Here is a 14,039-nt window from a genome sequence, read left to right as displayed (position 1 = left end):
TAGGAGCTGGCCTACCACTCCCTCCTCTACTTAGTAAGGTTTAGAGGCCTGTCTGTCTCATTTTAGGCTTAAGTCTTATAAAGTATTAGGAAGTCATTTGCTCACAGAGTCTCTGACCTCTGCCAGGTGCAGTGGCTCACACCTGTAATCCCAACTACTCCGGAGGCTGAGGCGGGAGGATTGCCTCAGCTCAGGAGTTCAAGATCAGCCTGGGCAAAATAGTGAGATCCTGTCTCAAAAAAAATTTTTTTTTCCAAAAAAAAAATAATCTCTGCCTCCAACCTAGCCTTTGTCAGTAGTAAAGGTGACATTTTAGTCTCCATCTGCTGCCTCCCTGTTCTTATATCTTAATTGCTTCAGAACCCTGGTGAGGAATAAGGGTGCCATTACAATGCCCCTCAGAGACCCCAAGATGGTCATATCGGTAAGCATTAGCAATTTTAGGTCACTGCTGAAAACACAGTTATTAAAGGAGTTCTAAAGTTTAAAAATTTGCTTTGACTATTCTCTTCAGAAACTTTTAACACTCTTTTTTTATTTTTATTTTTTGAGACACAGTCTTACTCTGTTGCCAAGGCTGCAGTACAGTGGCATGATCTCGGCTCACTGCAGCCTCCACCTCCCAGGTTCAAGCGATTCTCCTGCCTCAGCCTCCCAAGTAGCTGGGATTACAGGTGCCCGCCACCACAACCGGCTAAATTTTGTATTTTTAGTAAAGATACATATTTCACCATATTGGCCAGGCTGGTCTCGAACTCCTGACCTCAAGTGATCCACCTGCCTCAGCCTCCCAAAGTGCCAGGATTACAGGCACTTTCTCAGGATTACAGAGGATTACAGGCGTGAGCCATCGCACCCAGCCGAGAAACTTTTAACACTCTGTAGAGGAAGGAACTGATATTGTGATTGACTTTCGTCAGTGTTAGTTGCTATCGGCAGCTCTCTGAGGAAGAGGCTGTAATTTGCATGCTTAATCTCATGTCTATTCCACTTTTCCTTCAGGGCAAGGCCTTGTTCATGTACATCTAGTAGGAGTGAACCTGATACATCGTGATTGCGTCATATGTATTTGCTGAATGAATTAATAAAAAGCTAATACTACTCAATTTCTTTTTTTTTTTTTTTTTTTTCAGTTGGAGTTTCACTCTTGTTGCCCAGACTGGAATGCAATGGCACGATCTCGGCTCACCATAACCTCCACCTCTTGGGTTCAAGCGATTCTCCTGCCTCAACCTCCCGAGTAGCTGGGATTACAGGCACGCGCCAACACGCCCAGCTAATTTTTGTATTTTTAGTAGAGACGAGGTTTCTCCATGTTGGTCAGGCTGGTCTCGAACACCTGATCTCAGGTGATCCGCCTGCCTCGGCCTCCCAAAGTGCTGGGATTACAGGCGTGAGCCACAGAGCCTGGCCTAATACTACTCAATTTTTATCAAACACTCTGGCGCTAGTAGACAATCTCCTTTAGGGAAAGAACTGCTTTCAGGAAAATATTTTAATAAGTTACCTGTAATAAAAGTGAGAGGCCTTGAAGGAAGGAAAAAGAGAATATTTATGCTGCCTCTTTATGGGAAAACAAGAGGGATTTGTCACTTATTTTTTCCTACTGATGGGGAGTGGGGCTAAGGAGGAAAGAGAGACAAGAGCCAGTGAGCTGATCTGAGTTGGGGACTGTGGGAAGTCATGGTGGGTGAGTGATGATATTTTAAGCACAGGGACACTCAGAGTTTAATCTGAAGTTCCATTGCTGTGATGTAATCCACTCTCTTCCTTCCCACGTGTCATCAGTGATTATGACAATATAAACATCAGCAGAAATCTTGGGGACGGTTTGGGATTCCCTAGAGGGTATGTGCCAATGTTCTCTGCACTTCAAGTCTTTGTTCTGAAGCAATACTTGTGGCAGATTGCTGGAAGAATATTCTGTCCATTACAGATCATGAAATAATTTTACCTGTGGATCAATCCAGACCTCAGAAAGCTGTTATGACTTCATTAGAGAAGGAAGGAAGGAAGGAAGGAAGGAAGGAAGGAAGGAAGGAAGGAAGGAAGGAAGGAAGGAAGAAAGAAAGAAAGAAAAGACAGACAGCAAGCAAGCAAGCTGTGAGGCAGGAGCCCTTTGTTCCGCCTACCAGTAGACTTATTTTTACTGAACTGAATATGAAGGTTAGGCCTACACTGAAGAAAGTTGTAAGAAATGGGCTGGGCACGTGGCTCATGCCTGTAATCCCAGCAGTTTGGGAGGCCAAAGTGGGCAGATCACAAGGTCAGGAGATCGAGACCATCCTGGCTAACACAGTGAAACCCCATCTCTACTAAAAATACAAAAAATTAGCCAGGCGTGGTGGCACATACCTGTAATCCCAGCTACTTGGGAGGCTGAGGCAGGAGAATCGCTTGAACTTGGGAGGCAGAGTTGCAGTGAGCCGAGATTGCGCCACTGCACTCCAGCCTGGGTGTCAGAGCAAGACTCCGTCTCAAAAAAAAAAAAAAAAAAAAGAAAAGTAAAAAGATATAAACCGGCCAGGTGTGGTGGCTCACACCTGGTAATCCCAGCACTTTGGGAGGCCAAGGCGGGCAGATCACGAGGTCAGGAGTTCAAGACCAGCCTAACACGGTGAAACCCTGTCTCTACTAAAAATATAAAAATTAGCTGGGTGTGGTGTCGCATGCCTGTAATCCCAGGACTCAGGAGGCTGAGGCAGGAGAATCGCTTGAACCTGGGAGGTGGAGGTTGCAGTAAGCCGAGATAGCGCCACTGCACTCCAGCCTGGGCAACAGAGCGAGACTTCATCACAAAAAATAAAAAAATAAAAAAGAAAGAAGCCATATGCCACCCATTACTAAATTCACTGTAGGGGTTTCGTTGAGACTAAATCACATAATGAGGGCCCATGAGAGAAATGCCTTGTGTGAAGTCCACCTCTGACAACTGTGCAGGACTTGATGACACATCCTTTGATATCATCCTTACCCCTGGCTTCACCTTACTGTCTTATTTGTATTTTCGGTTTGCACCAATGGCCTCCTTAATGTTTGAGGGAGCTGTGCTACATAGAACTCTAAAAGCTGCTAGCAATAATTTTTCAAGTAAGGCAAAGCATAATGAAAAAAATTAATATGCTTTTCAAATTCTATTATCTCTAATTCCCACCTCACTATGCTCTTCACTTGAAAACGTGGAAAGTAAAAAGATAATTTATCTTCCTCCTGCGGCATGTTGGCAAGCATTCACCCAGCCCCTCTTCACTACTCCCAAATAAGGACTTGCTGATATTTTTAGCAAAACAATTTATGGGTCCATTTTTCAAAAATCAAGCTAGTTCACCCCTGTGCGTGCTCATGCGCGCACACACACACTCACACTCACAAACTGCTTGAGTGATCAGAAAACCCAGCCACACAATTTATTCATTTATTTTTAAAAGTAGAGGCGGGGTCTTACTACATTGCCCAAGCTGGTCTTGAAACCCTGGGCCCAAGCTATCCTTTTGCCTCAGCCTCCCAAAGTGCTGGGATTACAGGCGTGAGCGACTGCGCCTGGCCAACAATTTATGCATGGCCCTCCCTTAGCTTGTTTCAGGTATATATACTTATTTCTTTGGTGCATTTTCCTTATATATTGTTTACATATGATATAAATACTTCCCCATACTTTATTTGCATTATTATGTTTGGTATCTATGAGAAAAAGAATATTTTGGATATTAAATATGAAACATTATTGGATATTAAATTGAAACAATTAATGCTATAGTTCCCCTTTGACCACTCACTTTTCCCCAGCTGCCTCCCAGAATTAGCCACTGTTACCAGTTTGATGCATAACCTTCTAGATTCTCATGTTTGCTTTTGTAAATATATACACATAGCTAGAGCAGTCTATTGGTTTTTGTCATGTGTATCTGGGTGTTAAATGAAGGAGTGATGTTCTACAACTTGCTTTTATGATTTAACTATGTCTTAGGCCACTTTTCCTCCTCCCAGGGAAGAGCTCTCCTCTATGGTTTTTTTTGTTTTGTTTTTTTGTGTTTTTTTTGAGACGGAGTCTTACTGTGTCACCCAGGCTGGAGTGCAGTGGCATGATCTTGGTTCACTGCAACCTCCACTTCCCAGGTTCAAGGGATTCTTGTGCCTCAGCCTCCCGAGTAGCTGGGATTACAGACCCATGCCACCAGGCTCAGCTAATTTTTTGTATTTTTAGTAGAGATAGGGTTTTGCCATGTCTCTACTCCTGACCTAGAGGCTGGTCTCAAACTCCTAACCTGAAGTGATTTGCCCACCCTGGCCTCCCAAAGTGCTGGGATTACAGGTATGAGCCACTGCACCCAGCCATAGGCACTGTTTAATGCACCGGGAATACAACTGTGAGCAAAAAAACTCTCTCAACCTCCGTGGCACTTACATTGTCTGGAGGGGAGACAGAAAATAAAGTAAGTATAAGAAAATAACATGTTGGGGCTGGGCATGGTGGCTCACACCTGTAATGTCAGCACTTTGGGAGGCCGAGGCAGGCAGATCACCTGAGGTCGGGAGCTCGAGACCAAAGGTCGGGAGCTTGAGACCAACCTGACCAACATGGAGAAACCCCGTCTCCACTAAAAATACAAAATTAGCCGGGTGTGGTGGCACATGCCTCTAATCCCAGCTACTCGGGAGGCTGAGGCAGGAGAATCGCTTGAACCCAGGAGGTGGCGGTTTGGGTGAGCCAAGATTGTGCAATTGCACTCCAGCCTGGGTAATGAGCGAAACTCCATCTCAAAAAAAATAAAAAAATAAAAGAAAAGAAATAACATGTTGGTTAATTAGTCCTACAAATAAATACTAGGGATAAATGGGGCCGGGCACGGTGGCTCACGCCTGTAATCCCAGCACTTTGGGAGGCCGAGGCGGGTGGATCATGAGGTCAGAAGATCGAGACCATCCTGGCTAACATGGTGAAACCACGTTTCTACTAAAAACACAAAAAAATTAGCAGGGCGTGGTGGCGGGTGCCTGTAGTCCCAGCTACTCGGGAGCCTGAGGCAGAAGAATGGCGTGAATCTGGGAGGCGGAGCTTGCAGTGAGCCGAGATCGCCTCACTGCACTCCAGCCTGGGCGACAGTGCAAGACTCCGTCTCAAAAATAAAAAAAGAAAAAAAGAAAGAAAAACCAGGCGTGGTGGCTCATGCCTGTAATCTCAGCACTTTCAAAGGCCAAGGTGGGTAGATCACTTGAGGCCAGGAGTTCAAGACCAGCATGGCCAACATGGTGAAACCCTGACTTTACTAAAAATAGAAAAATTAGCCAGGCATGGTGGCACGTGTCTGTAGTCCCAGCTACTCGGGAGGCAGAGGAGGGAGGTGGAGGCTGCAGTGAGCTGTGATTGTGCCGCTTCACAGCCTGGGCAACAGAAGGAGATCCCGTCTCAAAAGGAAAAAAAACAAAAACACAGGGATTTCCAAGAGGCAGGGATTGTAATTTTAAACATGATGGTCAAGGATAGCCTGTGGAGAGGGTGACAATTTGAGCGAAGTCTATGCCTTTTGTTTCTTTTTTTTTTTGAGATGGGAGTCTTGCTCTGTCGCCCAGGCTGGAGTGCAGTGGCGCGATCTCAGCTCACTGCAAGCTCTGCTTCCCGCGTTCACGCCATTTTCCTGCCTCAGCCTCCCAAGTAGCTGGGACTATAGGCGCCCGCCACCACGCCCGGGAATTTTTTGTGTTTTTTAGTAGAGGCGGAGTTTCACCTTGTTGGCCAGGATGGTCTTGATCTTCTGACCTCGTGATCCACCCACCTCGGCCTCCTAAAGTGCTGGGATTACAGGCGTGAGCCACCACGCCGGGCCGCCTTTTGTTTCTATAGACAGTAGCTTCTTTTTCAGAGGGAGAGAAAACTGAGGTGTTTTCAACAATTTTTTTTTTCATAGAGATGGGGTCTCGCTATGTTGCCCAGAGTGGTCTCATACTCTGCCTCAAGTGAGCCTCCCACCTTGGCCTGCCTAGGCTGGAGTGCAATGGCACTATCTAGGCTCACCGCAACCTCCACCTCCCGGGTTCAAGTGATTCTCCTGCCTCAGCCTCCCGAGTAGCTGGGATTACAGGCGCCTGCCATCACGTCCAGGTAATATTTGTATTTTTAATAGAGACAGGGTCTCACCATGTTGGCCAGGCTGGTCTTGAACTCCTGACCTCAGGTGATCCACCTGCCTCGGCCTCCCAAAGTGCTAGGATTACAGGCATGAGCCACCACGCCCAGCCGGCTTTTTTTTTTTTTTTTTTTTTTTTTTAACTAGTCAAGGACAGTAGTGAAAAAGGGAGGGGAGAAAAATAAATTTTCTGCAATTTCTTTTTTTTTTTTTGAGACAGAGTCTCGCTCTGTCACCCAAGCTGGAGTGCAGTGGCGCAATCTCGACTTGCTGCAACCTCCACCTCCCAGGTTCAAGCAATTCTCAGGCCTCAACCACCCGAATAGCTGGAACTACAGCCGCCTACCACCATGCCTGGCTAATTTTATTATTTTTAGTAGAGACGAGGTTTCACCATGTTGGTCAGGCTGGTCTCAAATTCCTCACCTCAAGTGATCCGCCCAACTTCACTTCCCAAAGTGTTGGGATCACAGGTACGAGCCAGCTCACCCAGCCTGTTTTCAGCAATTTCTTTCCTGCCATGCAGCCCTCCTGCAGTTGCCTCAAGTTACTTTCAAGATGTGACTGTTGAGCAGTTTCCTGCTAATAGAGGGTCAGAATGATCACACTTCTCTCAGCCCCTACACAGCAAGCCAGATCTCCATTTGGCTGTTTTCTCTTTCTGGCAAAAATTGTTCAAATGAGCTAGAGTCAAATATAAGTATTCACAAAACACTGGGGTCATTTAAAAAAATCATTTGCTGAAATTGAAGAGTTTATGGTGCCAAGTAATATATTTGAAAAGAAAATTTGCCCAAGTCAATGGATTTCAAAACACTTGACTTATAACCACAGGAAGAAATATATGTGGGATCTAGTACATTCATACATACATAAATCTAAAACATACCTGGGAGTGGTGGCGCGTGCCTGTAATCCCAGCTACTCAGGGGGCTGAGTCAGGAGAATCGCTTGAACCTGGGAGCCAGAGGTTGCACTGAGCCGAGATGGTGCCACTGCACTCCAGCCTGGACAACACAGCGAGATTCATTCTCAAAAAATAATAAAATAAAATAAAATAAAATAAAAGTTTCACAAAATAATACTCACCTTTACTGTGATTCGCCTTTATATATGATTTTTCTTTTCTATTCTTATTTCATTTTAAATAAAGTTGTTCACTATTCACTAAATTGTTTCTCTACCGTCTGTTTATTCTCGTTGGTTGGGTGTTCAAGATCTTTTCTTTTCAGAGCCCGCAATTTTATCAATAAAATTTTTGTTGTTGTTTGTAGTTTGAGACAGAGTCTCGCTCTGCTGCCCAGGCTGGAGTGCAGTGCCGCAATCTCGGCTCACTGCAACCTCCGTCTCCCAGGTTCAAGCGATTCTCCTGCCTTAGCCTCCCAAGTAGCTGGGATTACAGGCAACCGCCACCAGGCTCGGCTAATTTTTGTATTTTTAGTAGAGACGAGGTTTCATCATGTTGGCCAGGCTGGTCTCAAACTACTGACCTCAAGTGATCCACCTGCCTCGGCCTCCCAAAGTGCTGGGATTACAGGCGTGAGCCACCGCGCCCGGCCAAAGGCAAGATTTTAATCTAGGGTGCCAAGACTCTTCAGTACTTTTTTTCACCACGACTATATTTTTATAAAACTTAAAGAAATGTTTCGACCTGAATATGAGATTGGGCAGTTGAGAGTAATGTTTGAGAGTACTGCATGGGTCAATGATAATATTTCTGAATAGTTTGGAAGTATTAAAACTGAAGAAAATAATTATACTTGCCGGGTGCAGTGGCTCACGCCCGTAATCCCAGCACTTTGGGAGGCCGAGGCGGGCAGATCGCCTGAGCTCAGGAGTTTGAGACCAGCCGGGCCAACATGGTGAAACCCCGTCTCTACTAAAAATACAAAAAAATTGCCTGGGCGTGGTGGCAGGCGCCTGTAATCCCAGCTACTTAGGAGGCTGAGGCAGGAGAATCGCTTGAACCCGGGAGTCAGAGGTTGCAGTGAGCTGAGATCACGCCACTGCACTCCAGCCTGGGCGACAGAGCAAGACTCCATCTGGGCGGGGCGGGGTAGAAAATAATTATACTGTAATAATCTGGAAAAAAAATGTTCACACAGTATTAATGTGTGATAATCATCTCATACATTCCAGAAATGAGGTTTGAGAGCCTTCACTGACCATGTGTCATATCCATTTATTTTGGGATCCCTTTCACCCCATTTTTAACTTCCTCCCAGTTGCCCAATGTCCTCTGGAGTTTTCCATCCAAGACCCCCATCTTTTTTTTTCCCTTTCACCCCATTTTTAGCTTCCTCCTAGTTGCCCAATGTCCTCTGGAGTTTTCCATCCAAGATCTCCAGCTTCTTTTTTTGGGGGTGGGGGAGGACGGGGTTTCACTCTTGTTGCTCAGGCTGGAGTGCAATGGCGCGATCTCGGCTCACTGCAACCTCCGCTTCCCGGGTTCAAGCGATCCTCCTGCCTCAGCCTCCCGAGTAGCCGGGATTACAGGCGCGTGTCGGGATCACACCTGTGAGCCACCACGCCCAGTCCCCCCATCTTCTTAAAGGGGTTAATTTCTTGGCTCTTGCATTTTGACTTTTCCATCATTCCAATTGCCATCCTGTGTCCTGCTCTTTCCCAAGGGTTGCATTCTTACTCTGCTGAATGCTATATTATTGGATTTATGAACAATTGTTAATGTATTATAATTGTCTGATACTTTGATTTACCAGAATGAACACTTCTATGAGTAGGACTGGATCGAACTTGTTCACAATTGGAATCTTCGTGCAAATCCTAGTTCTAAGGGATACAAAGCACAAAATATTTGCGAAATAGAACAAGCTTTCAGACTTCATACTGGCATATATCTTTGCCTTATGCCAAAGATGTGAGGATGTGACTAAATACGGAACTTTTGTTTTGTTATTGAGCCAAGGTCTTGCTCTGTCATTCAGGCTGGAGCGCAGTGGTGCAATCATAGCTCAGTGTAACCTCCAACTCCCGGGCTCAAGCGATCCTCCCAGCTCAGCCTCCCTAATAGCTGGGATTACAGGAAGGCACCACCGCACCCAATTAATTTTTAATTTGTGTGTGCGTGTGTGTGTGTGTAGAGACAGGGTTTCAGTAGTTGCCTCCCAAAGTTCTCGGATTACAGGCATGAGCTACCATGCAGGACCTGTTTTGTTTTAATACTTAGTAATTGGGTGTAAAGTCCTTCAAAAAACAGGTGGGGCAGGTGGGAAACTCCCTTTGTGTGACCCTCTAGCACCAGGGATAAAATTTCAACTTCATCTTAAAGCGACAACATACTTTTCCAAGACCAAGTGCGAAATAGTAAACGGAAGAGCTAGCTCCGTAGCCGTCCGCCACAGAATGCCACAAGCTTTCAATTATGGGACAAAATTGGAACACATGGAAACCCTGCGCAGACTCCCGTGACATCTTCCCTCCTCTCCAAGTCCCTTCCCACAGACCCTGCGCCCCACACGATTATTCCCCAGGGGCCGAGCAGGACGACTTGGGTCCCACTATCCGGACTCAGCGGTGCCCCCACAAAAGCGTCCCAAAAACTCCAGCTGGGGCAGCCCTGGGGCAGATGCTGAAAAGTTGTCAGAGGCCCTCGGGCAGTCCCGAGATCTACCCCAGGCCAGAGGGCCTGACCCTCCCTAAATGCGACGTTCTCCTACCTTGGTTGATACTCACTTTCCCAGAAAAGGGTGGAACCTAGGCTGGACGAGGCGCAGGGCCAAAGTTTAATTCCTCTAAGCTCCACCCAGCTCCCAGCACCTCTCCAGGCGGCCCCGTGGGGTAGGGCGGAGCCGGGTCCAACGTACTCCGCTTCCCCCGCTCCACCCACCCAGGGCTAGGGAGCGCCCCGAGAGTTGGCCTCCTCCCACGCTGCGCGCGCACCTCCCCGCCCCCACCCCTACCCGCTGGCGTGCCCAGTGAAACGGAGCCTTCTGTCTCCGCCTCAAGTCCCCGGATGCTCACCTCCCCGACTCGCCCCTGCTGTGGCCCCGCCCCCGCGCGGCTCTTCGTGCCACGTCACCGCCTGCGTCGCTTCCGGAGGCGCAGCGGGCGATGACGTAGAGGGACGTGCCCTCTATATGAGGTTGGGGAGCGGCTGAGTCGGCCTTTTCCGCCCGCTCCCCCCTCCCCCCGAGCGCCGCTCCGGCTGCACCGCGCTCGCTTCGAGTTTCAGGCTCGTGCTAAGCTAGCGCCGTCGTCGTCTCCCTTCAGTCGCCATCATGATTATCTACCGGGACCTCATCAGCCGTGAGTCCTCACTGCACTATCCTTACTGCCGCACACGGGGGTCTGGGGTGCGGGTGGGGGCGGGGAAGGCGCAGCCGTCGCGGGCCTAGGGGACGCCGGCGGTCTTAGCCGAGCGCGGAGGGGTCGGTGCCCGGGGCTCGCGCCCAGCTCTGGTGAGCTACGGAGGGGCAGATGCCGCGTGCGGCCGCCGGCGCGGGAAATGCGGGAAATGGCGGCGCCGGGCGCACGGTGATGGGCGGCTCTGTGTATCCGGCAGACGATGAGATGTTCTCCGACATCTACAAGATCCGGGAGATCGCGGACGGGTTGTGCCTGGAGGTGGAGGGGAAGGTGAGTCGGTCGGGCCTGCGCGTGGGGGAGTCCGGGCCGAGCAGGCTCGGGTTTCCGCCGCTCCCCCGCCTGAGGTTGTGCAATCCTCCCCGCCGCCTCCTGGCGGAGGAGACGCTCTTTCCGGGCTTGGGTTTTTCTAGAAAACTGGAGGCGGAGCTGATCCTGGAAATAGGCCCGCCGCCTCGGCGCCCATCCTCCTCCCGGGGTTGTCCGGGACATGATGCTTCCGGCTTAGGAGCCCGGAGTCCTTTCGTGTTTGTCCTGTCCCCACTTAACAACCAGAGGCATCACATGTCCGCAACTGGAAACAACTTTTTAATGACCCCATTTTTTGTTCCGGCCAACAGACAACTTTTTTAAGTTAGGTCGTTTTGAGAAATCCACGGGTCACAACTTTATTCCCAAAATGGTGCTTTTTTTATTTTCAGCAAGAACTAAGAATACTTCTTATCCGTGAACTATTGGCGTGGAAGGTGCTTTGGATGCGTTTGTGTCTTTTGCAATTATACTGCTTTTTCTTAATGCAGATGGTCAGTAGGACAGAAGGTAACATTGATGACTCGCTCATTGGTGGAAATGCCTCCGCTGAAGGCCCCGAGGGCGAAGGTACCGAAAGCACAGTAATCACTGGTGTCGATATTGTCATGAACCATCACCTGCAGGAAACAAGTTTCACAAAAGAAGCCTACAAGAAGTACATCAAAGATTACATGAAATCGTAAGTGATACTGGCAGTACCTAGCTGATGTCTAGAATCTTACAGGATTTAAAGATTGGCTAACTTTTGAGGTTCTTTCGCAGTGGGTATACTTTTGTGAAAGTCCTTGCTTTTTTATTAATGAGTTCACGGAAAAGAGTGGTTGCTTTTCTATAATATGAGCATACTGAAGCCTGCAGTCTGTTTCCGTTTAGAATTAGAATAGTATTTTGAAAATAGTCAACAAGAAATGTAAACATTCTTGAAAGATACCTTCTGTGAACTAGTAATTTCTTAACAGCTGGTTGCCTTTTTCAGTGTTTTCTTTTTTTAAGCTTGGATATTTTTTACTTTAAAAATTGATTTTACTGAAAATTCAATACTTCAACCTGTTAATGAAATGTTGTTTTAGAATCAAAGGGAAACTTGAAGAACAGAGACCAGAAAGAGTAAAACCTTTTATGACAGGGGCTGCAGAACAAATCAAGCACATCCTTGCTAATTTCAAAAACTACCAGGTAAATACCTTAAGTATCTGGATCAAAGGATTGTACAATTTTAACTGCAAGAGCAAAAATTAAGTTGATTAATCTTCAATTCTATACTAGTATTCCAGGTGTAGAAAGTGGCTTTCCCAGCTCGCAAGTGTTTCCAAATCTTGTGTTCTGATTGAAAATTTGCTTCCCAGATGACATTTCTCAGTTTTTCTTTTTGTGAATTGCTTAACCACCTAAGTGTTCTTTCAGTTTTTTGCTTACAATTCTAATGTGTCTCATTGCTACTGGTCCTCCTTCTAATGTATCTGAGCTTGTTAATTCTACTTTTGGAAAATGTCAGTGGCTTTCCCTTTCCTCTAATTTTCCAGCTTCATGCATCCCCTGGCCATAAGATACTTCCAGACTGTATGATATATTCTATCACTGTCAGTCTTATGTTCCCTGTGGTTGACTATATAAGCACGCTTTAGGGTTTGGGATTGTATTTAGGATTGAGAGTAAAGGTTTCCTGAAAGCCTAGTGTTCCTGGATTGCTCTGTACATTATTTTTCTATTTAGGTCACTATTAAGGTGCCTTAATCCAGTGAACAGATGTCTATGATAAGTGAGCATCAGAGCTTTTGGGTACTGGAGTTTTGATTTTTGTGGTGGTCTAAACCTTCCCTTGTACTGTAGTTTGTTTTGAATGGCATGTATTTGTATGTAATAGTCTAATTCTAGGTATTTTGTTTGCTTCCCAAGTTCTTTATTGGTGAAAACATGAATCCAGATGGCATGGTTGCTCTATTGGACTACCGTGAGGATGGTGTGACCCCATATATGATTTTCTTTAAGGATGGTTTAGAAATGGAAAAATGTGTAAGTACAAGGAAGTGGGTTAAAATAAGTAATGTAAAAAAGATATTTTAGATGTGATTTGCAATTGTTTTGTGACACTGAGAATGAGTTTTACAGCATTCTGAAACATGGTTTTAGTTTTCTCTTTGGGGATCAAGAGAATTGTGTTTCATATGTAAAAGATTCTTAGGGTATAAAAAGGCTTAGAATCTTATTTGTGGAAAACGTTGAGTACAGATGGGGCATAATAAAGTACAGTTTAGGCTGGGTATGATGGCTCACACCTGTAATTTCAGCACTTGGGAGGCCGAGGTGGGTGCATCACCTGAGGTTGGGAGTTCCAGACCAGCCTGGCCAACATGGCGAAACCCTATCTCTGCTAAAAATACAAAAATTAGCCAGGCATGGCAGCGGGCACCTGTAATCCCAGCTAATCGAGAGCCTGAGGCAGGAAAATCACTTAAACCTGGGAGGGGGGTTGCAGTGAGCAGAGATCCCACCACTGCACTCTATCCTGGGTGACAGAGTGAGGTGCTGTCTCAAAAAAATACAGTAGAGTTTAAATGCTGAAGGAGATCAGAGAACACCATTGATCTTCCTCTAGATATGGCCTCACTTTCACTTCATAATCATATTTTGCTGTATACGTATGGATCAGTATCAGTGGTTTTCACTTTGGTTTACTGATAATGGGCAGCTGATCATTGAAAAGCCTAGTGCAGTACTGGCTTAGTAAATAGAGCTGACTGCTGAACTGGTATGCAAATTGTTTTACTAATAATAAATAACTCGGTATCTTCTATGGAAGGAACTGCTGGAAGCTGTACAGAAACAAAGGCATTCATTATCCTAGTTTTCATAGGCTTCTGTAAAAGGAAGAAGATAAACATAAAGCTATACTGAACAAGCAAGATTAGAGTCAACAGTAGACAGAAATTACTTAGAACAGTATAAGATGACTTACCAAAGGGGTTATTCAGACAGTATCTGAGGTTTTTGTTGGTAGAGCAGGGTGTGGGTGGTACATTCCACAGCCTTCTGAAAAATGAGCTACCGCTGATTTGGTAAGGGTGTTCTGCATCCACTGATAGACCTTGAACAATTTACTGTTGTTCTTTTGGTTTGCACTAGGATGCAAAAGAAAGAAATCCCTGCGCTTTCTGTCTGTCTTTGTGGCGGCCCAGATTGAATTGGGGAATACATCTTTAGCCTAGAAATGTAGGCTGCATGTTAATGGTAATGTAACTTTTGCAGTGTAATGTTTGAAAAATATTAATGTAGTTTTTG

General features: G+C 46.2%; 1 protein-coding gene, 1 long non-coding RNA gene and 1 other non-coding gene across 9 annotated transcripts in view; 2 read left to right on the top strand and 1 right to left on the bottom strand.

Annotated features, from left to right (window-relative positions):
• The window catches only part of LOC117975587 (uncharacterized), a 45,159-nt gene extending 35,201 nt beyond the window's left edge, over positions 1-9,958 (bottom strand). For 4 of the 6 annotated variants that reach the window (XR_010109684.1, XR_010109686.1, XR_010109685.1 and 1 more), the window contains exons 1-2: positions 9,819-9,958; positions 7,015-7,156 (exon numbers count right to left, since the gene is read on the bottom strand). This is a non-coding gene — a long non-coding RNA (uncharacterized LOC117975587). Of the gene's footprint in view, positions 1-7,014; positions 7,157-9,802 lie in introns of all 6 variants that reach the window. The other 2 variants (XR_004665902.3, XR_008620607.2) reach the window with 2 other exon arrangements.
• A 292-nt stretch (positions 9,959-10,250) lies between these two features.
• Positions 10,251-14,039, top strand: part of TPT1 (tumor protein, translationally-controlled 1) — a 4,010-nt gene continuing 221 nt past the window's right edge. Inside the window, exons 1-5 of one of the 2 annotated variants that reach the window (XM_003807670.5) lie at positions 10,251-10,391; positions 10,648-10,721; positions 11,249-11,439; positions 11,831-11,936; positions 12,657-12,773. In XM_003807670.5, the coding sequence (XP_003807718.1) occupies positions 10,364-10,391; positions 10,648-10,721; positions 11,249-11,439; positions 11,831-11,936; positions 12,657-12,773 (516 nt within the window). In that variant the 5' untranslated portion in view covers positions 10,251-10,363. The remainder of the gene's footprint in view (positions 10,392-10,647; positions 10,722-11,248; positions 11,440-11,830; positions 11,937-12,656; positions 12,774-14,039) is intronic. The other variant, XM_034936671.2, reaches the window with a different exon arrangement.
• LOC112439452 (small nucleolar RNA SNORA31) lies at positions 13,828-13,957 on the top strand. The gene has a single exon (XR_003027729.1). It is a non-coding gene; the product is annotated as a small nucleolar RNA SNORA31 (small nucleolar RNA).

The sequence above is a fragment of the Pan paniscus genome, chromosome 14 (assembly GCF_029289425.2).
Source record: "Pan paniscus chromosome 14, NHGRI_mPanPan1-v2.0_pri, whole genome shotgun sequence".
NCBI classification, from domain to species: Eukaryota; Metazoa; Chordata; class Mammalia; order Primates; family Hominidae; genus Pan; species Pan paniscus.
The sequence above is the reverse complement of the archived record's forward strand: the minus strand, read 5'-3'. Positions and strand labels throughout refer to the sequence as shown.